This window comes from Glandiceps talaboti, chromosome 4 (assembly GCF_964340395.1).
Source record: "Glandiceps talaboti chromosome 4, keGlaTala1.1, whole genome shotgun sequence".
NCBI classification, from domain to species: Eukaryota; Metazoa; Hemichordata; class Enteropneusta; family Spengelidae; genus Glandiceps; species Glandiceps talaboti.
In genome coordinates this window covers 11,259,390-11,284,900 of record NC_135552.1, presented here as the reverse complement: position 1 = coordinate 11,284,900, position 25,511 = coordinate 11,259,390, and the positions used below count along the sequence as shown (strand labels likewise).

The 25,511-nt window shown below is 34.7% G+C and overlaps 1 protein-coding gene across 7 annotated transcripts in view; it reads left to right on the top strand.

Moving 5' to 3' along the window:
- The window catches only part of LOC144434679 (serine/threonine-protein phosphatase 6 regulatory ankyrin repeat subunit C-like), a 50,614-nt gene that overhangs the window by 13,845 nt on the left and 11,258 nt on the right, over positions 1-25,511 (top strand). For 2 of the 7 annotated variants that reach the window (XM_078123190.1, XM_078123185.1), the window contains exons 3-14: positions 3,609-3,692; positions 9,453-9,531; positions 11,093-11,163; positions 13,191-13,391; positions 16,929-17,016; positions 17,410-17,552; positions 18,053-18,178; positions 18,811-18,976; positions 21,582-21,605; positions 23,862-23,976; positions 24,815-24,897; positions 25,339-25,432. In XM_078123190.1, coding sequence (XP_077979316.1) covers positions 3,609-3,692; positions 9,453-9,531; positions 11,093-11,163; positions 13,191-13,391; positions 16,929-17,016; positions 17,410-17,552; positions 18,053-18,178; positions 18,811-18,976; positions 21,582-21,605; positions 23,862-23,976; positions 24,815-24,897; positions 25,339-25,432 — 1,274 coding nt within the window. Of the gene's footprint in view, positions 1-2,563; positions 2,681-3,608; positions 3,693-9,452; positions 9,532-11,092; positions 11,164-13,190; positions 13,392-16,928; positions 17,017-17,409; positions 17,553-18,052; positions 18,179-18,810; positions 18,977-21,581; positions 21,606-23,861; positions 23,977-24,814; positions 24,898-25,338; positions 25,433-25,511 lie in introns of those variants that run through there. The other 5 variants (XM_078123191.1, XM_078123186.1, XM_078123192.1 and 2 more) reach the window with 4 other exon arrangements.

Below are 25,511 nucleotides of genomic sequence, written 5' to 3'. Positions count from 1 at the left end.
ATGGTTTAAAACTTCTTACATTTATAAATTATACTGGAAAAGTGATAATATTTTAATTAGATGTTATTCCCCAATATTTTTCTTTGTTCAGCCAAGGAAAATATGAGTGACCTATAAAGGGGCCTTAGGTCATAAGTATTTTCTGGCTGAATGAAGACAAATATGGAAGAATAGCAAAATTATACCAATGGCAGAAATATCAAAGAAAAATCAGGGAAAGTAATGGCAATGTTGAACGTTTTGACTTTTGACAGCAGTACCAGTGATGTAGATGTGCCTTGTCGTGATGTAGAATGACCGGAGTATATATTCCATATTTTTGTTCAACTTGACTTGTGCATGGTATAATTTATCTTACTGTTTTTTGTTATTATTTGCTTTTCAAACCAAATAATGAACTCTAACTTTAGTTTAACAAGCAGTTGGTAATTCTGATTTTAGTTTCAAAATATTTACTTTCTACAAAACATAAGATCTAGTATAAGGTATTCTGTACCAGGGCGCCCTCACACATACAATGTATCATTGAGGGTGAAACTATACAACGGAGCTTCCAGTGTACCAGTAGTTGGTTTTTAAGTACAGTGTAGGTAAAACCTACTTGAGTTCCTCAGTCATTTTACCAGGGTTCCCCACCAAAATTATATTACAATGTACAAAAATATATGGGAACTAGGCCAGTTTTACCAAATTTACCCCTGTCTATCACCTGGTTTCCCCATACACCTTAGCAAAAAACATTGACCAAACCTAACTGAACATGAAACCAGCTTGTAGAGTAGTAGAAACTGGATCAGTACCATTACATGTAATTACAATGTAAACCAGTACTCATTGTCGCAAACTACGGCCTGTTTTACGGCAACGTTCTTATATTTCGAAATGTAGTAGTAGAAATGATAACTGTAATAATAACTCTGGTTTACGAGAATGACCACTACTCCACCCAACAGTAGTTTTATGTACTTGATCTTTTTTTAAATAGAAAACCAGAATAATTTTTTCTTTATATTATTGCCAGTTGCGAGATATGCATACTATGATAGTAGTACATATTAGAATCATTACTTGACAGGTGATATTAGCTAGAAGTAATTTTGTAGTCTGTATGGAAATATGCAGTCCCATAATCAAATATTCTTTGTAAAATCCATAAATATATTCATGTTTCAGAAATTGGAATTCATAACTTTTCCATCATACAAATTATTCATGTAAGAATTATTACATTTGTTGTATGTGCTGTACATATTGAATGTACTATGTATATTGTGCAAAATTACAATGTTGGGTTGAAGATAGTTACTACCCTGTGCACATCTACAGCTAAAATGATGTAAGTTTGTTGTTACACATCCTCAGATAACTTTAACTTATAGCTAAAATGATGTAGGCTTGGTGTTAAACATCCTTAGACAACTTATAGCTAAAATGATGTTGGCTTGGTGTTTCAGTCATGTGACATTACATTTATTACACACCCTCAGACAACTTCTAATGCAAAAGAAACAATTAGTGTTGCATAGGTGTCGTGCACAGTGGGGATGTAGAAGTAGTCAAGTTGATATGTTGATTGTCAGTTAGAAAATAAACAATTGCAGCCATTAAAATCATCAAGTCCATGTGTAATGTTTTCATTAGAAGCCTGTTTTTACTGCACAGTGAAGGAATAGCAATGTTTATCAGTGTTCAATGTGATTGGGCAAAGGATCCTACTGTGTTTGTTGTGTTAATTGTTAGTTTCAAGTTGAAATATGTCGAGCTCAGTGTAAAAAAAACGTAATGTCCCATGAGTGCAACAGCAAGCCTATATCATTTTATCATATATGTAGAGAAAATAAACTAATCATCTAAGACCTGTAGAAATAAACGTTTTAACTTCGTAACTATAATTGCAAACATATGTACCATATATCAATCCCGTAAATTAAAAAAAAGTACATGTATGTATGTAAATTGATTATACATGTATTTACTTTTATTAAAATGCACACCTACACCATATATCAAATACCCTGGTAATGCAATGACAAAATGTCTGAAAAATCTTCATATAAATTATAATGCATACAAATACCATACATTTGTACATTGAATTATTGTGCAAATATAAAAAAAAGTATGCAAATTATTTATATTTAACTGTTTATTTCCCAGGGTGTATTATGCAAATTGTAAAACAAAGTGTACAGTATATAGAATGTTTATAGTATTATATGTCTATGTTGTTTATACATGTGTTATTTGTGTCCTGTAAATTAAGACCACATGTATGGAATATTTGACCTTGACGAAATTGGCCATAAACCTATCAATTTCCTGAGTAGATCTAGTATATAGTAAGCCTACGGGATACATTAGTCATCTAAAAATATCCCATGCTATCTGTGAAGCAGTGGTAGTGTTATAGTAGTAGTAGTATTAATAGTAATTTATTCGTGTTTCATCGGGAGTGCGTGGTTAGGCAGGCCTCTATGTAAGGTGGGATGCTATCTAGACAGTCCACTCAGATAACAGCAGCTATGTGTAGTACGTTGATAATGTCATGTAGTCTGGTACGGAACTGATAAGTCGTATACTGTAGCCTGGAAGCTATTGTACCATGTGTATGTGAAATGATTGCGTTGGAAGTTCACTCATCATGTTATCTGGCAATATCCATTGGCGCAGGCACAGAAATGTAAGATATGATATGTTGTGATTGTTTAATAGTAATTATAGTAGTAGTGGTAGTATATTGTATCATGTTTTATGCAGTCTGTGCAGTTAACAGTCACAGCAACACTTCCGCGTTATACATCATCAATACGTGTACAGTTGTGAAACACATTTGATGGGAGATAAAAGGAGAAAAATAATACCCTATCACATTGAAATTCCCTGCATACTATAATGTATACTTACATTGTATGTAATGAGATTGTCCATTGCAGGCATCATGAAAAGGTCATTGTGCCATAGACTCATTGTATGCCCGTGTTGGCCCCCATGCATGTCATCATGTGCATTTTCAGGTTCATTAGCTGTGTGCGGTAAAAGTCAATAGAAGTTCAGATATCACACAACTTAATTTGGCATGCATATTATTTTAATTTGTACTTTTGCATGGTTGATAAACTGCATATAAAGTAACTGATACTGATGTCATTTACGTCATTGTGTCAGTTTCATGGTATTACCCTACCTGCAGAATGCAGCCTCAGTCTGCATATTCCTATCTCCCTCTGTACATGTCGTGGAACTTCAGGGAATGATACAAGAAAATTGAAAAAAATCTGAGTTTTTCTAAACTGGATATCTTCAGTACAGTTACCACGGATTGAATACAAGTGCCAATTGGGCAGACTTTGTGAATATATAACTCTGGACATGCTGATTAATGTAAATTTCAAAGTGTTACAGACTCGGGGAATAAGACAGCTGTTATACAGATGTCATGATGGAGTTTCCTGCTGATGTGATCTCATGGACAAAGACAAATATGGAATATTATTCACTGTCAAGAGACTGCCAGTTCTGATATTGACATGACATGGATCTCAGTAATTTAACCTTGTGTGTGTAAAGATATCCCCTGACTCCAAATGTTCTCTCTCTCTCTACCTCAGCCGCTGATAGTTCAAGCTGTTTTCCATGGAGATGCTGACGAAGTTAGAGCACTCATCTACAAAAAGGAAGATGTCAACGTCCAGGTATGTGTATGTTAGATATACTAGAAATATCTATATTTCTTTATTCACACATAACTCAATTTTTGCCTCATTGTGATGACTCATACTCCATAGCTATTAGGATTGAATTTGAACATGTCAAGTTTCATTGATAGATGTTGAAAATTGAAAAATTCATCCTTTTTTTCATTGCTTTTCACTTCGAATGTGTCTCCTTCAAAATAATTCAGTGCTTGATGATAAATTTCTTGCTCATAATAATAAATAATATTGCGTTTATCACTACATCTAGGTCTATATTTGTGACTTTATGATATTAATATGTCAATATCTGACCAACATTTTCTGCACTATTGCATTTTTAGATCAGTCATCTGATAAAAAATGACAGTTATACATTGTATAACTATTAATATTTAATGACTGGGAATGCTAAGTGAATGCAATGGAATTTGAGCTTGGTCAATCATTGATAAAGAACCTCTTTGGATTAGCAGTATATATCAATTATAAATAGATTGCAACTTGCAAGACATATCATTTCAGTACAGGAGACTTACAAGTAACTAATACCATATGGGCTGATATGAGTTGTATATAAGAGTACATGTATTTGTTCAACGAAACAGCAAGTGGGAGAGAAACATAAAAATAAAAAAATTAGTCAGCTCATTGTAGGGTATAGTTTTTCTTATCATTTGTATAACAGAAATCTATGGTTAACAGTTTTGAAAACATCCTAAATGTTGCAATATTTTCTTTCTTTTTCTTTTTTGGAATCTCCTCATTCAAGAATAATTAATCTCTGAATTCAATTGTTGATTTTTTTAGAGAAAAAGTAGTCATCAGATTGCAATTTCTATTGAAATTTGTCTTAAGATTTAATTTGTAGCATAACTGAACTAACTCAGGGTTCGCACGGTCCTGGAAAACCCTGGAAAACCCTGGAATTTCAAACCCTCCCTGGAAAACCCTGGAAAACCCTGGAAAAATGCGCCCTACCCCTGGAAAACCCTGGAAAATGATCATGTTCAATCGATCGATTAATATTGACGATCGTCATGTCCGTGCTCGAGCCACCCATTCATATGATTTTGAATCTCGTAAATGTGAAATCGCGAAAATATTTTCAAAGTCTTTCGCCACGCTGGGTGATGAATCAAAATTCACGCCGATTGAACCCAGACAGTCAAGCGATCGTTCCACGAGACACTTTGCCCCACAAACCGTGCGTATTAGTTGAATGGGCGCCGCAGTGTTCCTTTCGATCTTGCATATATTGCTACTCCGTACATCTCCCAGTCGTCATTTCAGGGACATGATATTGTAACAGTCCCGGCCGGGGTAACATGTACAGTAGGTCTGTTAACAAGATTATCGTAACACTGTAGCGAGTATCAAAGCATCATCAACCTCGATTAGAAATTGTTACAAGTTCGGCGCACGAGTCGACTGATACTACAAGCTAGGGCTAGGGCCTAGAGAAGTGCAGTTGAATTTCCGGGTTGTGGAAGTACGGTTGTGACTTTTATTTCGTCGATAAATGGGTATTTGTGTTACATGTTCTAAAAGAATAAACTACTGTTTTATGTTGTCGGTACAGTAACATTCGTCAATGGTCAAGTTGAGTTGAAATCGCGATGTTCCGCAACTCGTGGCATCGGTACATAAACATCGAGACGCAAGCGATGAATGTATTCAATTATTCATAGCTCGAAATTTCGTTACGTAAATGACGTTTTTATTCTAAATTTTGAAGAAAAATATTATTTTAGGTCGCTTATAAATCTAGTAACATCAAACCAAACAATAATGAGGACAAACTTTACTTTTTGATTTATTTTTCTGGATATGTCTGAATTAGACTGACGAATGCTGCGACTCAATCTTACACGATCAATGCACCAGCTTGACGAAACGGCTACTTAGCTAGGGGGTAGGACAGAGGTTTCTCCGTTAATCTTAGCGTGTAAACGTGGTTTTTAAACCAATATCTTGCATAGTGTCGATTGTCTTTAAAATGTTTTGTGACATATGGGAACTGTTGTTGATTTTTCTCGTCCACATCAGACAATTAGATGTCATTCAAAAAATATACTATAGTGTCAACACCCCTGGAAAATGGTCAAAATCAATATGAATACCCCTGGAAAACTGACGAAAAACCCCTGGAAAGTCCTGGAATTTTGTTTTGCTTTAAGTGTACGAACCCTGTAACTTTTTTTGTCATATATATGTTAGAAATGCTAATTTGGTTCTTTGTGAAAAGAAACGGTATTCATACTTTTTTTGAGCTGCAAATTTGTTACGTGCACACCTATGCATGTATTTGCATATAACCCCATTCAAGACAAGATCGCCATGGCAACAAATAGAATGATTGTATATAGTCAAGGTCACTATCAATTCATCTTCTGTTAAATTTGTTTGTAATTTGGTCATTATCTTACCATCTGTGTGCCTCGCTGAGGTCACTCAGAAGAGTGACTTTGTCGTACACTCACATAGACAGCCTATAATTCACAAAGGAAATTTATATTACCTCTCATTTGTAGCTGTGATTTCACAAAGTGTAGTTTTCATGTGCTGTCCCTTTTGTTGGTAAAAGGAGTAAAGATACGTCCTAATTTAGCCATTGTATGTGTATTCCCAATATACACACACTCCGGAATGTCAGCGGTTTTCACCATTTTAGATTCTGAATGTTCAAAAAGAATCAATTTCCGTTTTCCATTGTGCCAATCTATTCCTACTGTGCAGAGTTCTGAATAGACCTTGAATGAAATGGTCAGAGGAGGGGAGAGGTACATGTAAAGATGATAAAAATTACCCAGCAAGGCCAACATTGTGACCTTTCAGTGCTATTATGCTCTCATTATTGCCACCATTCATCATTACTATTAATCACCAATCTACCTTGTATGGTGGCCTAACTTCTGCATTGTAAAGGAATCTACCTTGTATGGTGGCCTAACTTCTGCATTGTAAAGGAATCTACCTTGTATGGTAGCCTAACTCATGCATTCTAATGGTAATATACCATGTCTGCTTATTTCAAGAAAGTTGGAAAATCGCCTATGAATTTACATTATATCATTAATAAACCATTAGTAATCCTGATGTGAAAATATGGATGTTTATGTAGCTACATTTATAGTTTAGAATCTACAACTACAATGTACATGTGCGGTATCGTTACGATTTATACCTCCACTCACATGTTAAATGGTTTAGTTAGAAAGGACGTTGGAATACAGACAGCGTGGTGATCCAATTTGGCATTCTAATACACCATGTGTGCTTACTTTTAGATGAGGGGAAAGGAAGTCGGAAAATCCTCTCCATTTACTTTATGATTAATATATAAGTCATGTGAAAATTTGGATGTTTATGGATTACATGTAGCTGCAATATTTGGAGCGTTTGATGTGATTTTGAAGGTTTTTTCTTCTGTTTTTGTGCCTTTTTTCGTTCCGATGTTAATTGTTTAACCCAAATCAAATGCTAAAATTCCTATAACATAAAACACAAATAGATGCAAGCGATTCAGATTGGAATTGCAAAGTTGGGTGGATTTTTCTGCTAAATTACGCCTTAGCTGCCAAAAATTGATTTTTGGGCAGATAAGGCGTAATTTAGCAGAAAAATCGGACATTTCCAAACACCAACATTAATTACGGAGCCTTCAAGACCCAAGAAGTGTTCAGAGGTACCCCAATTCCATCGAAATCAGCAAATGTAGCAACGCATGCAGCATTTTGAAATGGGCAGTATGCTGACATCTCGCTCATGTTTTCAGCCTGATCTCATCTACATGTATTTGTGTTTATGATACAGGGATTGTAGCGTTTGATTCAGGTTACTCAGAAAAACAGAAGAAAAACCCCTCAAAATCACATCAAACGCTACAATTATTGCAGTTCTTTATGGATAAGATAGTATTGTAAACTGTCAATTGCTTGGCTTAAAAATACAACAGACCAAGACACGTAGCCTTAGTCTCAGCCTACCAACAATTTTATCTAGACTACCACAACAGCAGTCCAAGACACATAGACTACTACAATTTTTTTAAGGTGGTTGTCTTGCAGACTGTAAACAGAAATCAATACGGTTATCGCTGAAACAGTTTACTTGACTACATGTATTAAAGTCTGATGAAGAAACCCAAAGAAGTTAAATTCAAACCCTGCTGTGATGTATTATTCAAATCATGTCAGTTTTACAAGTGTGTGTGTGTTTGAAGAAATTGTTATGCTTTATCTACGTCTCAACTGGTGATGAATCTTTTCACTGCTTTGCTAAGAAAACATCAGTATTGGCAGTTTGTCACTGAACCATGAAAAGTGAAATCTCAGCTGAATTTTAACGTATGTACTAGTATAGTACAAATGACAGTACTGTTCTACTTCAGTGTACAATGTCATAATATTATGACATTTCCAGCGATAAATCTTGAACAATGAAATGATATTTGTGTGTCCTGTGTGCAGTGTTACAAAGCAAGCAGAATAGGGAACTTGCAAACCTGCCATGTTGAATGTTGCATCATGGGAAATGTGATAATAAATACTAATGAATTAGTATTGTAAACAATACTGTTACATTGTTTGCAACCATGAATGATCAATTCATAGTTACCCAGACCATTGTGGAAGGTTTTTTTAATCGGTAGCTCCAGATTAGGTATTACGATAACCACAGATAATTCCATGGTCCTTTGCGTCTGAGCATGCTCAGTCTGGATTGCAAGTTCCCTATTGAATGAAAGCATCGTTTTATTGAGGATATAGGAAAAGTTTTCATGAGTGCAATTAAGGTTCAATATGAACACTGTCAAGAACAAACAGAAAACACTTTTGTTCTTATATTAGCATCAGGTGTTAATTGATTGATTATAAATGTTGAATTGGTATATTTTACTTTTGACCATTGTGGATTGAAATATCAAAATAAATAATTACATGATATACATGTACATGTAGTCTACTCTGGGTGTATTGTGAAGTAAAAACAAACAAAAAACAAAAAAATGTCAAAACAGCAGGCACATGTACAATGTACATCTGTTAAAGCGAATTTTTAATTTTAAAATCTATTTCATCATGGCTTCTTACTTGAAAAAATCAATGTGAAATAACATATGCCAAGTCCTTGTTTTACAACTTAGTATAATACAAAAAGCTGAAAGATGTGTAAAAATGTTTGTTATTGTACATACAAGAATTAATATCTTAGACATTTATTATAATCTTGCAGTGTATTTAGTAAAAAAAACAAATCATGTAGAGTTTTGTCAATGTTGTTTCACATTGGTTTTACAAGTAGGGATTTAAATAAAAATTTTTACAAATTAGAAATCCAAAATAAATACCCAATCCTCATCCATATTGCCACTTTAATTAAAGTTATATGCTTTCTGTGAAAATCTACGTTTCTATTTTTAACCTAAAGACTATATTCCTAACCCGTACCCATGCTATTTCACAACCAACATGCATCCATCATCCTGTTGAATTAACTCATGTCTCCACATCATGTATTGATTTGGCGTGTCCAGTGACTTGTCTGCAATGAGAGAATACTACCCCTGTATTAAATAGAATGACCCATTGTTGAAAGATGGTTGGATTATGTCATATTGTGCCCCCAGGGTATCTGCTGACCAACGTGAAGCTCACCCTACATGTACAAGACTATGCAGTTGTCAACATCTATCTCTCTATTGACGTATGTAGGAGTTTTACCCTTGTCTTTATCAATATCAATCTTCCATTGTAGGATATGGAGAGACGTTCCCCACTGCATGCAGCGGCGTACTGCGGAGAAGCAGAAATTGTAGACTTGTTGATCCAAAGCGGTAAGAACCATATGTTTCTTGTATTCATATAACTTGGTTGATATAAAAGCATAATTTTGAAGGAACATATTCTGTATTTGAGATTTTGTCAAGGATTTTGAAACCATTGTGCTGTCAAGATGATCTAAGGAAACGGTGGTGTGGATTGACAATAGCATGAGAATGATAGAATATGTACATGTATACTCTCAATTTATGATAGTTATTTTTATCAATACTTCTAAGTTCTATACAGACAAATATTAAATTCTGATGTCTTTCATGTATATATTTATATTGTGAGATGTGTTCAATATAGTAATAATATTATAATTGGGAGAAATTGTTATTTGATTCCAAGGTACCATCTCTGAAATCAAATGAAATAAAGTAATATGTTTCTGATTTTCATGGCTTATTGATATTTCAGTCCTATTGATAAATGTATAGATTTTACATTGTAAAAAAGGATATTCAGCAGATGTACATGCATCAATGAAGTACTGTAAAACCTGGACATTTTCATCCAAATTTATCTTTCTGCCTATTTCGCTGGAAAATATAACACGCAAAAATAAGTAGTGATTACAATGCCTTGTTGAACACGAGTACCGGTCTGGTAATTAGTAAACAGTAATCTTTGAGAACTAGTTGAAGACTGCAAAGACACAAAGTTTTACTGGTGGCAAAAATATCATGGTTTACAGTGTATTGTTACTAGTGTATGGATGCATGCATTATTTTGTACAAAATATTTTAGTTTTGGTAAAAAAAAATTCATGTTATTAGGTAATTATTATCATTTGATATGATGCTTATTTTGAAAATTAATCTTGAATCAAAAACCTGTGTTTAAATGGTGTTTATTTGGGAAAAATCACTTAAAATTTGCATATTTGTAGTTTCCCATATGTTAAAAGATAATTGTGTATGGGAAGTTGGGAAATTTACAGCCTGTGTGTAGCCAGGTTGGTGGTGTGGTAGGACTGATGGATGTCTGCTTGGGTATCCTGGTTGGTAGTGTGGTAGGACTGATGGATGTCAGCTTGGGTAGCCTGGTTGGTAGTGTGGTAGGATTGATGGATGTCAGCTTGGGTAGCCTGGTTGGTAGTGTGGTAGGACTGATGGATGTCAGCTTGGGTAGCCTGGTTGGTAGTGTGGTAGGATTAATGGATGTCGACCTAGCTTGTGACAGGTGGCAGTTCATCGCTTTGGAGTTTGGAGGGTTCAAGTCCCACCCCAGTCTGTAAAGCATGTTTTGAAAGGGTGCCTTCACACGTCGTTCAACCCCTTTCATAGATAGAGTAGGCTGGTGACTCTGGGTAGTGCAACACAACGTATCTTACATTCTGAGTCCCAAACCCAACCAACTTTACTCCTCCTTGTTCACCAGGTTTGTTATCAGTTTTGCTATTAAAGCTATAATGATATACTCAAAGTCCTTAAATAATGTGAAGAGAATGACATTGAATATACAAATGTCGATGTGTGTTTAGGTTTTGAATAATATGGTACATTTATGACATCAATTCGTGGATCCTTTTGGGAAATGTTTTTGACAAATCACATTTATATTTTGCAGGTGCTAGGGTAAATACCAAAGATAACAGGTGGTTGACACCTCTACACAGAGCATGTGCATCAAGGAGTGAGGTAATTAATCTATTGTGTCTTTGTAGTGTCAGCAATTCTATTTCAATGTTCTGACAAACATAGCCCAGAGTCCACTTATTGACTTGGTAAACTGAGTTTATTTGGATCAAAATTGATTGACCACTGAATTTTTTGTCAGGATGTATTCTTTAAGTTTCTGTGTCTTTTATATAGTTGTGTTGCATTTGTATATAAAGCAACAAATAAATTTGGAAAAAGACATAAGTCAGAGACTTGGACATTTGGCATACATGACATACTGGCTGATTTTTCTGGCAAGCATTTTCAAGCTGCATATTAACTAAGTTTCTAGGCTAGAAAAGACATTGTACGTTATACACACTTTATTTGAAATCTTAGATATTTTCCCATGACTTTTGCTGGATGAAGGTACATTTTTTAGTCAATAGTATTAGCCATAAAAGACAGCAAGCCCCATTATTGCAATCACATTTTCTTTAGCTGAGCGAAGGTTGATTGTGGTTCATTAGATACTAATGTCTTTATGCATGTACTTATATTGTATGTTAATAAAGAGGAAATCGAGAGTTGGATAGAGCTGCAATATCACACGGCAACTGTTACAACTTACAGTTAAAGTGTATGCAAATATTACAGTGTATTTCACATGTATCGTACCTGCAGTATTTTCCACTTGAACAAAATTGACATGTTTATGTAATTTGCATAATAATAGGGTTGTTGTCATGGAAATATACGTGGAAACATTACAGGTATTTGATATGTATTGTACCTGCAGTAGTTTTCTGTATGATAAAAATTGATGTTTGTAATTTGCATAATAATAGGATGGCTGTTATGGAAATGTTCGGTAGGTTACAAGAAGTTGGTTAAGGGTACATGGAGATTTCATCTTTTTTATCAACATGGTAAAAAACACTAGATCAGTGCCCATGATGTTCTGGTTGCTAGGGTAATCAGTATGAAAGATACATTTTTTTCTTGTAAATCTCCACTTAGGTAGTTAGAGATAGGGAAATATCAAATGTTGGGTGCAACACTACATATTAATGTGTGTTGATGAAGCATCAAATTGACAGTCCTGCAGGGTTGCTATGGTGATGCTGTCTTGTTCAAAATAACAACTTGATACTTGAAAGCGCAATTGTTACATTGTACATCTTTCAAAGCAAAATATTGCATCGTTTTAGAAAATGTTAGAGCATACAATTAATTTGTTCTCTTAAGTCTAACCAATCTTGAGTTCTTCATTTCCCTTACCAATCTCTTCTGAATAAAACACGAAATCAGAGTACAAATAATAATAAAAAAGTTGCAATTATAGATTTCCTATTACATTACATTTCCTCATCTGATATCACTGATATTGACAAAAGAAAATTACCAATGCCACATAATTTGACTTTTAACTTACATATCCCAGTATGTCAGAGATCTTATCACCTGTCTAAAAAACACCATTGAAATCAGTCCAAAATCAGTATGTGTTGACAATAGACTAATGTCATTAAAGATGCATTCAATGCAATTAAAGTATAAGAGTTTTCTACTCAGAAATTATTTATTGGCGACAGTGTTTAATTAAGCATAGTTGGCACACACTGCTAATATCTGTCTGTGTGCTTTACGTTACTAGGTTGTCAAAGTACTGTTAAACCACAATGCTTGTCTGTCTGTGTGTTTTACTTTGTTAGGAGGTTGTCAAAGTACTGTTAAACCACAATGCTAATATCTGTCTGTGTTTTACTTTGTTACTAGGTTGTGAAAATACTGTTAAACCACAATGCTAATATATGTCTGTGTGTTTTACTTTGTTACTAGGTTGTCAAAGTACTGTTAAACCACAATGCTTGTACTGTTAAACCAAAATGCTTGTCTGTCTGTGTATTTTACTTTGTTAGGAGGTTGTCAAAGTACTGTTAAACCACAATGCTTGTACTGTTAAACCAAAATGCTTGTCTGTCTGTGTATTTTACTTTGTTAGGAGGTTGTCAAAGTACTGTTAAACCAAAATGCTTGTCTGTCTGTGTGTTTTTCTTTGTTAGGAGGTTGTCAAAGTACTGTTGAAACACAATGCTGATGTGAATGCCAGAGACAAAAACTGGCAAACTCCTCTCCATGTTGCTGCCGCCAACAATTCCGTGAAATGTGCCGAGTTGATAATTCCTCAATTGACCAATGTGAATGTCAGTGATAGGCAAGGAAGAACTAGTCTACATCATGCAGCATTTAATGGACATATGGAGGTAAGTCAACAATCAGTATTTTGTAGGGTTAATCGTCGTTATTTATTTGTGTTTTCTATGACCTGACAGACCCTACAATTCTTGATACCTGCAATAGCATTCTATCCCTAGGCCCAAGGTTTGTCATGAAAATAGGGACTATTCAATTTCTTGGTTGACACTATAACTTCTGTTCCACACACTACACCTGCAGTACTATAGGTACACATGAGAATAAGTCAACCATCTTGTTCTATTTTGACCCTCTAGAATGAGGTAAAATGCTATTACAGGTACCAAGATTTCTAGAATCTGATCTACAATGTTAAAAAATAATTCCCTCTATAGGACCTCAGAAAATGATAATTTAAAAAAAATTTTGAGCCAGTTATTTTTTACACAGACATACAATGTATACAAATACAAATACATAATTGTACAGAGGTAATACAGGTTCTACAAAAGACCACACACCATTACTGATGGTAAAGAGGCAATGAGACTGTTACAAATATGATATAAATTGAAAACATCACCAACATGTACACACTCAGTGTTTCTTTTTATTTTTTTAACAAACCAACAAACCCATCCTTCTAAAGGTGTTAGGTGCCATCAATTCTAAATACTTTGTTTGCCGTCATTGAATTTCCATAAAACCTACCAGGGAGACAAGGACAAAAAAAAAACACTGAAAAAAAACCAATGCTAGCATGTCATGAAATATTCACTCTTCTGGGGATTCATTTTCTGTATGTACCTACTATATCATTGAAATATAAATGTCAGTATCCAAAGTTTGATTGTCTTAAACAACTATTTAGATATATGTGTAGTTATTATGAAGATATTTGAACAGTCTTTCCATTTACAATTAGTATAAAGTACAGTCTTCCGTGAAAATTTTAAACATAGCTAAATGTGTTTATTTTTTTCTCAATCTACTGACAAACCTACCCCGCACACAGATGGCAAACAAAAAAATTAATTGATCGTGCCTTACGATGAAAAACATAGAAATAAAAATAGATCTTCCTAATCAAAATGAAAGGAAATACAACGCCATTTTTCCTGTACACATGAATAGTGTGAAGAGTAACAAAGTCTTGCAAACATTTGCATGTGGACAGTAATTGTCACTAAAAATACACATCAAGAGGAAAATACCATACAAAGATTTCTATTCTTGATTTCATTAATTGAATATTAAAAAAGGGACTTTACATTCTGGAAATCATTTTAAATTTTAAATGACTGATGGGATTTTTTTTAGTAAGAGAGCTTTTCAAAATGCCGTGACACTAAGAAGGATTGTAATTAACTTTATAAATGTACACTAAATTAAGCTCAGATAGCTTACATACTGTATAATATATCTGTACTATATAGGGCATTCCAGACTGCCAACAGGAAATTGAGAATACAGCGCCCTCGCTCAAGTTGGGGGTATCATTGCCTTATAGTACCGGTACCATCTTGGTATTCTGTAGAAGTGTAAATCAGGGATGTTCTTTGTATCATCAGACATAGAGGAAAGCAGCAGTGCTCTATGATTAACTGAATAACCTATATACCATGTATACCCTCAAGGTACACACACAGACAGGAAGTAGAGCGCCACCATGGCAAATTTTGGAAAGGCCTATTACAAACATATACCATTTGCAAAGAGAAAATACATGTAATTTCCTATAATGAACACGCAGAGGTACAGCCAAGGGATTACTTAAATGTGTACAAACCTACACGTACCTAAATGCAGATAAGACTGTCAGTGAAGAATCATTCAGACGTTTCTTGGGTATGAAAATACTGCAGCATGTTTCTAAAGGCCAAGAACAGCAGAATGATTCCAATTCAGAGACTAACCTGACACGTATACCTTAAAAATACAGATAAGCGTTATTGAAGCAAAAGAATAGTTAGACGTTTCTTGAGTATGGTAGTCCTAAAATTTCAGAGATTATTGTAACTGCAAATCTGCTGTGACGTGAATAAATTTTGTGATAACAACAGTGAACAAGATTCTAAGCATACAAATGTATATAGTGGTCCAATTTCAGAATTCAAAGACCTACTATATATTTTCAGTCACAGAAATTGATTTAGATAATGACAGCAAAAAAAAATTTAAGCATACTATGTACTTTATGGTCCAAAGTCAGAGAGTTACTACAGATTTTCAGTGACATTGATCATTTTTGTGATAAGGACAGTGAACAAGTTTCTAAGCATACACATGTACATGATTGTCCAAAGTCAGAGATTATGTATAAATATTCAGTCAGACTAATCAAATTTGAAATCCTGAAGAAAAAAAAAGATTTATTTGGCAATTAGGGAAATAGGACAAGCAGTTGAATTGAGATGTGTGTAATGTTGTATATACATGACCAATTTTATTGGCCAAAACTAGTATTTGATTCAAGTGGAGTTCTTAGATTAGGTTCAATAATTGACATTTGTGTTCAATTACATTGTAATTTCCCCAATGTCTGGAATACCTAATAAGTCCTATATCCCCAGCACATGTCGGTCTAACTATCCCTCGCCCACATGTACTGACCATGATATGGATTGAAAATCAAATTAGATTCTCCATGTTTGTAGGCTTTGGAGTGTCATGTGTCACTCACTCTAATTTCAACTGTCTAATGCACCCAGACACAATCAATACTTGTAAGGTACTGTCTATATATAATACATGTACGGTAGATATCTGTGATATGTAAATGTTCTATACACAGTCCTACAAAAGATGTATGTATATTTCATCCACAATAGATAATTACAAGGCTATATAGTTCTATAACAAATTTGAATACTGTAAACATATTTATGTTGACACATGAATAATACTATGGAATGGTAATTTAGGACATGTCAGGTGTATTTTAATTTGGTTGACAGTGCAAAGGTAAAGAAGACACGACTTGTAAATAACCTGAAAATAAATTGCAAAAAAAAATATGTATGTACAGTAACAAACATTGTATGCATGGTTTAATTTTTTTTGGATTTATTGAGTTACAAACAAGGACTTTTTATATGCCATTTCACATTCATTTTTCAAGTGGGAAAACATAGTAAAGTTGTTTTATGAATAAAAATCTGAAATAAATACGTATTTGTGTTTAGAATATGAACAATACAGATTTTGATGACTTAGGTGGGTTTTTTTCAATATCCGCAAACTGTAAAATAGATGTACTGGTAGATATGAGGGGTTCTGTATGTGTTTATGAAGAAAAGTATGTTTGAAACACAGTTACACCAATACTGGATTATAAACTTTGAGATATGCAGAATTCCATTTTTTGGAAATCTGTAGAATTATACGTTTGTATTTTTGTATATATCTGTATAAAAAATCGCTGAAAACAATTCTAACACACTTTAAAAAAAAAAAAAAAAAAAAAAAACTTTGAGATATGTGATACTGCATATACAGAAATTATGAAAAAAAAGAGACTTTCACTTCTTGCTTCAAATGTACTGGTAATATCTGACCTTTGCCCTACAATCTATTTATAGAACCACTCTATTTTTCTTGTCTAGATGGTGGAGTTGCTCTTATCCAAGGGAGCTAGCATCAATGCCTTTGATAAACGAGATAGGAGATCCCTGCATTGGGCATCATATATGGGTAAGTGACAGCATATATATATGTAGTTATGTTATCTTGATGGCCATGTCAGTTGTGTATGACAAGTTAATGTATTTATATTGTCCCGATGTCCTTTAAATGATTAATGAACACTTGGCCAAAAAAAAATTATCCTTAAGAAGGAACTTTTAAACTAATAATGTTTAAAATAGCTAAATCTATCGATTCTGTTAACATTGTTTCAATCTCTGCTGCAGTAATCAACTTTCTGACAATCCATCAATCATGTGGGATGGAGCTTGCATCATTTTTTCAAATTATGACGAGTAACTTAATTCTTGTAATCTAAAACATCTAGTATTGAAACATAATAATTCAATGATATCCCAAAATGATAACAGTAAAACTTTGATTTGTTTCCATCCTATGCAGGTCATGTGGACATAGTGAAGAAACTGATACATCATGGAGCTGACATAAAGTGCAAGGACAAGAAACAGTACACATCATTACATGCAGCAGCAGCAAGTGGACAAATTAGTGTAGTCAAACTATTCCTTGATATGGGTATTTCAGTAAGTGTCACAATAACAATCTCCTTATTCAGAATCCTTCACATAGATAAAAAAAAAATACAGCAAAATAAAACAGATTTAAATTACAATAAAGAGTAAACTAAACACTGATCACCAGAAACGACTTCATACTCTTGAGAACAGATATTAGATGAGACAAAGACTAAGGAACAGTCTTCATTGCCACAAGAGTAGCGCCCTCACTGGCAGATCTTGATATACTTTCTTTTATAACGAGTGGCGGTTAATCCTCTTTCTCCCAAGGGGGTCTTTTCCATAGGGTTACAATACAGTAATTGACGCCATATTGGATTCTAAAATGGCATAATTTTGATATCATTTAGACCTCCATTTCAAAAATGACCCCTGATTTTTTTCTGCATTTTAACAGAATGGATTGGAGTTTTCTTGAACAGAATAACAGCTGTAAAGTGTCAGGGGTTTTTTTCTGTTGCATATTCTAGGTTTAACAATCTGACTTTGTTTTTATCTCTGTCTAGATTGACATTCCCAATGCCTTTGGCAACACACCCATGCATGTAGCATGTCACAATGGTCAAGATGTAGTGGTCAATGAATTACTGCTATATGGTGCATCAGTGGATGCTCTCAATCACAAGGGACAGGTGAGACATTTGATTGTATATATGATGTATGTAGTGTTTAATAGTGTATACATTAGCATGCCATTAAAAGGTTAAAGTAAAGGACAACAAACTTTTAGATGAATGCCATGTTTTTATATAAGTACATTTTCAAATTGCATGGCCCTAGCATCCAAATTTCCATGACACTAGGCACCAGCTTAGCATTCAAAGTGAATAATGATAAACTTTTAGATGAATGCCATGTTTTCATATTCAGAGTAGACTTCTGTGACCCCAGCACCTTATTTCCATGATAGTATGGTATTCAAAGATAAACTTTCAGGTAAATGCCATGTTTTCATATTTCAGAGTAGACTTGTGGGATCCCAGCTGAGAACCTTAATTTCCATTATACTGTATACACTAGTGTGGCATTCAAAGATAAACGTTAATTTCCAGAATAGACTTGTGTGACCCCCAGCACCTTAATGTCCATGATAGTGTATACACTAGTGTGGCATTCAAAAGTAAACTTTCAGATGAATGTCATGTTGTCATACTTCAGATTAGACTTGTATGACCCCAGCACCATAAGTTCCACAATAGTGCATATACCAGCATGCCATTTAAAGGGTTATTGAATAATCCATACTGTGTGTTTCGTATTTCAGAGTCCATTACATTTAGCAGCTGCATCTACCCATGGTGCCTTGTGTTTAGACCTACTAGCTAATGATGGTGCTGATTGTAATCTACAATGTAAAGATGGTAAAACACCACTACACATGACAGCAGTCCATGGACGATTTACACGGTCACAGACCTTACTACAACATGGTAAATAGTCTCTACATTCGTGTATAGTGCAGAACCAATGCTTCCCTTCCATTTCCGATAGCCATCCTGAAAATTCTGTGCTTCATGTCATGTACATTTCTGCTGAAAATTGTATTATATTACCGGTAGTCACAATATCAACCACTATAATCTTGTGGTACTAAAATTTAAGTGACAGATCAACCAACTGTTCCCCTCCATTTCTGATAGCCATCCTGAAAATGCCGTGTTTAATACATGTAGTTATAAATCAAGCAACAAAATCTTGTCCATTTCTGTGTAGCAGACTGAACATTTGAGTGATTTATAGTCGCAAGTCAACCAACTCTTCGTCTCTATTCTGATGACCATCCTGAATATCTTTTGATGCTAGTCTAAATTTGCATGACCACAAAATAGTAACGTCAACTGTCAGATAACCCCCCTAGTCCCCCATAGCAGACTAGTGGTCAAAGCAGGTCGGTGTTCTAACACACCATCTGCTAACTCATTATTGACAATGTTAGTATTTTTAGCCATGCCTCATGTATCACCACATGTTCACCATGAGAAATATCTGCATGAAATGAACCTATCACATGGTGATGTTTGAGGTCACATCTCTCTGTATACAGCCAACTAGGTCACATCTGGGTATTGATACAATCAACATGATACAGGCATCATATGACTTCATCTAATCAGTTCTTTTCAACATGAAGTTAATTTAACTGATATAAAAAAAAAAAATATGAAAGAAATATAACTTGTAATGTATTCCTATCAACAATATTTGCCAGCTAAATGTTCTTGATTTGAAAGGTCATGAATAGTTTGCTTAAATCTGGGTGATTTCAAAACCTCAACCCCCCAAAAAAAGAGAGTTATATCATGATTGCATGTCTTCTGGATGTTTTGGTAAGGATAGAGATGTAGGTGTTATTTTGATGCTTGCTCGTCTCAACTTTGCTGTCCTACAGGGGTTTATTCCTTAAAATGTATGAAATTATGAAATTATGTTTTGCATTTTGAGAAAAAGTACAACATACACATACACACTCTCTGTCTCTGTCTCTGTCTCTGTCTCTGTCTCTCTGTTTCTCTCTGTCATTCTTGTTCTCTGTCTGTGTCTCTGTCTCTGTCTGTTTCTCTCTCTCTCACACACACACACACACACACACACACACACACTTGTGTGGTATCTATCTACAGTGTTTTTGCTAAGGTTTAAGAGCCCCAGTAACAGACAAGGGAGAAATCAGGTGAAACTGGTATGAGTTTCTTATACAGATTACCATAGTGTTGTTTTGGAACCCTGGTAAAGTGACTTTGAAACTCAGGTAGATTTTACCTACTTGCCAACCTTAGCAAAAACACTGATGTATATTTGGAATCTATCAAAGGGTTTTACTGTTGTGAGGTTTTTATTTGCAACAGAATGGTATAATCTGCACCAGTATGCAGTTAATAGATTTGCTTGAAAATGTCAACTAACCACCTTAAGAATGTGAGCTTTAGGATAATATACGGCCTTGGCTTTTGAATTAAACAGTGCTTGGAATTTGACAGTTATATGTAGTCAAACGGTAGCTAGAGTAGATACAACTAGACCAGAACCAAGGCTTCAGTGCTACTATATATCACCCACATTTCTTCCTGTGCCAAGCTGTGTACAGTCATCAACATGACTCCCCAGTATTTGTCGTTGTTCAGCCAAGGAAAATATGAGTGATCTAAGGGGCCTTGTTTCTAGACAAGTAGTGACAAAGCACTTGGATCACGAGTGTTTTTGGCTGAATGAAAAAAAAGTATTTGGGAATAATGTTACAATATTTCCACAAGCATAATTTATGATCAGGAAAAAATTATGATGATTTGAAACGCTTTGATTCATATTTCGAGCACCTCAGAATGTGACATAGATGTGTGTTGTCATAATGTACAACAAATTGGGTATAAAACCCCATATTTTTTGTTTGAACACATTCAATCTAGCTTGTGTGTGGTTAACAATATGATTATATTCACAACAAGACTGAGAGTTGACTAGTATTTGACTCAGTGAAGGTAGAACTGTGGATGATGCTAGCTATATACTCAATACCTTGGTTCTAGATCTGTTAGAATAAAAGCATCCAGAGTCACTGACAGGCAAATGTAATGTGGAATGATCTACAAAACAGAGATCATCTGTAGCTAATATCAGATAAACCACAATAGCAGAAATCATCAAATGTAAGTTCAGAGATGCATCCCATATTAAAACTAGTTAGTAACCTCTCTGTTAGTGCCTGCATCTATCACTACCACAAGCACATAGGGATCGTTACATGTCTTGAGTATTGTCAGACCAGCATGCCCAAAGAAACCATAGGGATTTGCTAGCTGTATACATGGCCACGGCCCATCGATTCTAGCCAGCATTCCTCATACCCCTGCACACTGGAATGTCTTGCCCCATAGATAACTTCCAGCATGTCCCAAAGTACCCAAACAGCATGCCATTATTTCTGCATCCCTACAGTATTATGCTAGACCTAATATATACTTTAATTTATCAAAATCAATAATTTTAAAAATCACTTTTTTGAAAATATTGTGATAATTTTTTTCACTTGAACTTCAGCATTGCAGTCTGTTATACGCAAGGGTGAGTAAATGCTCCACCACAAATGCCAGCATGTATTTTTTTGTCCTTTTTTTTCGTTATTTCTATCTCTAAATGTGAAGAGGTTACTACATACCATTATCCCTATAAAAACAAATTCTTATGGTACAATATATCTCTTATTGCTTGTGCAACTTTATGCAAACCTATGTTAAAAAAGAAGAAAAAAAACAAGCGTTACGCCGTTTACTTGGCATATTTTGATACACTACTATGGAAATCAAGCTATAATCAAACTAAGATAGACACAAACTATTGTTGTTGCATGGAGTAGTTTATACAATGTACGAGTGCCTTGGTTTTGTGGATATACTCACCCTGTAGTCAAGATATTGTATACACTGAATGTATGACAGCAAGAGGAAAATTTACCTTATTATCAGAGACATCACTCTGCTGAGAGTGTTATTATATCACTGGCCACTAGATGAAACTTGCCATCAGAGATACCATCCTCAGTCCTTTCTATTAGTGTTATTACATAAATATCCATTGATGGCTTACATTACATCAACATGATGGAACAGTAGTTTTGTGTGTTTCTATCTTAATTTGCCTACATCTTGATTTCCATAGTAGTATCTGCCAAATGCTGTTACTATGGATGATAACAGGGACTTGCAATGCTCAAGAAATTCCTGTCTCCACCCTGAACGAACACCTAACCCACCTATACCCACCATTCTCCTGTCTTCACCCAATTCAACCTTTTGCCAGTGTCCACCTACCCTCAGCCACCCCACCCCCCCCACCCCCCAATTGCAATGCTCATGAAATCCCTGTCTCCACACTGAACACCTAACCCACCTACCCACCATTCTCCTATCAAAATCCAACCTTTTGCCAGTGTCCACCTACCCTTGGCCACCCCCCCCCCCCCCTCCCAACCCCATATCCAGATACATGTCATTCACTTCAGATACCATACTAGTTTATAGCATGTTAATGTGCTATAAAGGCAGTTTGTTCAACTGGTATAACCTGTGAAGTGAAGTAAACCAATGGTTTGTTGAATTCCTACTAGTTTGTATATGTAACATAAGGGAGACTAACAGCTACCACTAAACATCAATATCTTATCTTAAAGTGGCCATATGGATGGGAATTGGGTACTTATTTTGGCGTTTTAATTTATAAAACAATTTTATAATGGCTTCCTACTTGAAAAATTAATGTGAAACAACATATTCCAAGCCCTTGTTTGTAACTCAATAAATTGCAGAAGATCAATAAGTGTGTAAAATGTTTGTTATTGTACGTACAATTTATACAATAACAAATGTATTGAGTACAAACTCAGACTTGGTCAATGCTGTTTCACATTGATTTTTCAAGTAGGAAGCCATGATAAAATTGTTTTATAAATTAAAACTCCAAAATAAATACCCAATCCTCATCCATATGGCCAAGTTAGACTGTAACTTAGTGTAAGATATGTTGTGTCATTCTGCCCTCAAGCTGTCCCTTGCAGACAAGATTGAAGTATACACTGTGTGTAAAAGTATGTAGCATCTAGAAGGTCTGAGTATTATATAGATTACATGTAACACTTCCAGTACACACATTATGTCCCTGTAGAAAGGTTGTAACATGAAGCTGATAATTTTAGAACATAAAGCCATAAAAATTAGTGATGTACTGTCTTTTTATATTAACCTAGTATTGCTATTTTGAAAAACTTAAAATAAGCTACAATGGTACTAATATAGATCAAGTTGAAGTCGATTATCAGATCATTTTAGAACATGAAGCCATAAAATGTTAGTGATAAATTGTCATCCCAAAGGTGATGTGAACAACTTGGAATAAACTACCTTAGTACTAATGTACATCAAGTTGGTGTTACAGTACTGTTTTAGAAATCCATGCTAAGGCATACCAGTTCTAATGACAACAGTATATGCTTCCCATAAATATTATGTATGCAGTATAGTGTAGTACCCGATAAACATTCATTACTTGAATATTCACACCATGTATGATCACTCTTGACATTGTGTGTCACAGTGGATAGATTTAGAACCAAGTAAGAATTTGCGCCCACAGTAAAATTAAGAATTCAAATGTACAAGCTATTGTGGAGAGGACAGAGGCAAAATCCACAACAGTAAAAGGTCTCAAGGTAGAATTTATACAGCTGAGTTCTAGTATTACCAGGTCATTATTACACTAGTCCAGCATTGTGTGTGTTGATGTATAGATTACAACTGACTTCTTATGTTGTTGATTTGTTGACAGGTGCTCATGTTGACATGGTTGACAAGAATAATAACACACCTCTACATATAGCATCTAGATATGGTCATGAATTATTGATAGGAACTCTACTCAACAATGGAGCTAATCACAACAGGTAGGTTTAGAATGGCAGTACAATAGCTATAGTATCTGTCCCTGTATTACTACCAAACTAGAGTGACTATAGAGTTTCAATTAGGCCAGTGCAGTAGCTATAGTATCTGTCCTTGTATTACTACCAAAACCAGAGTGACTATAGAGTTTCAATTAGGCCAGTACAGTAGCTATAGTATCTGTCCCTGTATTACTACCAAACCAGAGTGACTAGAGTTTCAGGCACAATGTTTTTTATGTCTCACACATGGTTTTTTGTTACAAATTACATAAAACAAAATACAAACACCTATAACACACAAGCTTATAAAATGATACATTTTATCTTATTGTGAACACAAATCAACATCACTGTTGGAGGAAACAAGGAATATTCAAACACAAAACTGTTTATTTGTGTTCATTGTGAAAAAAAAACATATTGCGTGTTAACATCAGTGCCATATGTCGTCTGTAATTCGTAACAAAAAAAAGTTGTGTAATGTAAAATACATCATGCTAAGTAAGTGAAACTCTATGGTCTTTCTGGTTTGGTAGTATCAGGTATGACCCTTTTGGTAGTGTCTTTGTATTTGACCCTGATCTTCTCGATCAAAATTTTAAAAAAATCAATTCCAACCATTTGTCACAGACGAATATGTTATTTGATAAGAATGTGTTCTACAATTTAGTACAAAGACTTATTTAAAATATAAAATATGGAAAGCTCATGTCATGTTCCTCTGCCATGTAAAGGTAGTATGTAATATTTTGTGTATGTTTTTCATGTCCTTGGGCATTAGTGTTTTCTTCCTAATATATGTTATTTAAAATTATAATGTTTAACTTTGACCTTGCAGGAAAGGTGTGAATGGCATGCTACCTCTACACTTAGCTAGTCTCAGTGGTTATGTAGACTGTTGTAAGAAGTTACTTGAATGTGGTAAGTTACTCTGTGTGTGTCTGATGTCGTCGCATCAGTGCTATAAGGTCGTATCTGCTATTATGTTATATAGCAAATGCGAACTTATTGCACAGATGCAATGATATGTCTATGTGTGTGTGTGTGTGTGTGTGTGTGTGTGTGTGTGTGTGTGTGTTGTTTGAAATTTTATTTCACTTTTGAGAATATTAGTGATTGTGTGGTAAAATTGTCACTTTGGTTGTTAATGAAGACTGCATTATTGTTGATGAGAATCCTAACACAAAGTACATGGTAAATATGAGTACTCCACAGTGTTTTGAGAACTTACACTAAATCTAACATTACACGCTTACTGTGTGAGTGTTTGCCATGTGAGAACTTAACACTACGTCTAACATTGTATGGTTACTGTGTGAGTGTTTGCCATGTGAGGACTAACACTACATCTAACATTACAAGGTTACTATGAAAATTGTAACCTCATTACAGGTTACGAGATAAACGCAACAGATGACAGTGGTAGGACGTGTTTACATGCTGCAGCATGTGGCGGGTGAGTCATTTATACCTTTACAGGTTTACTAATAGATTATTTGTGATGTTGACAATTTTTTTGACTACTGCTATATCGT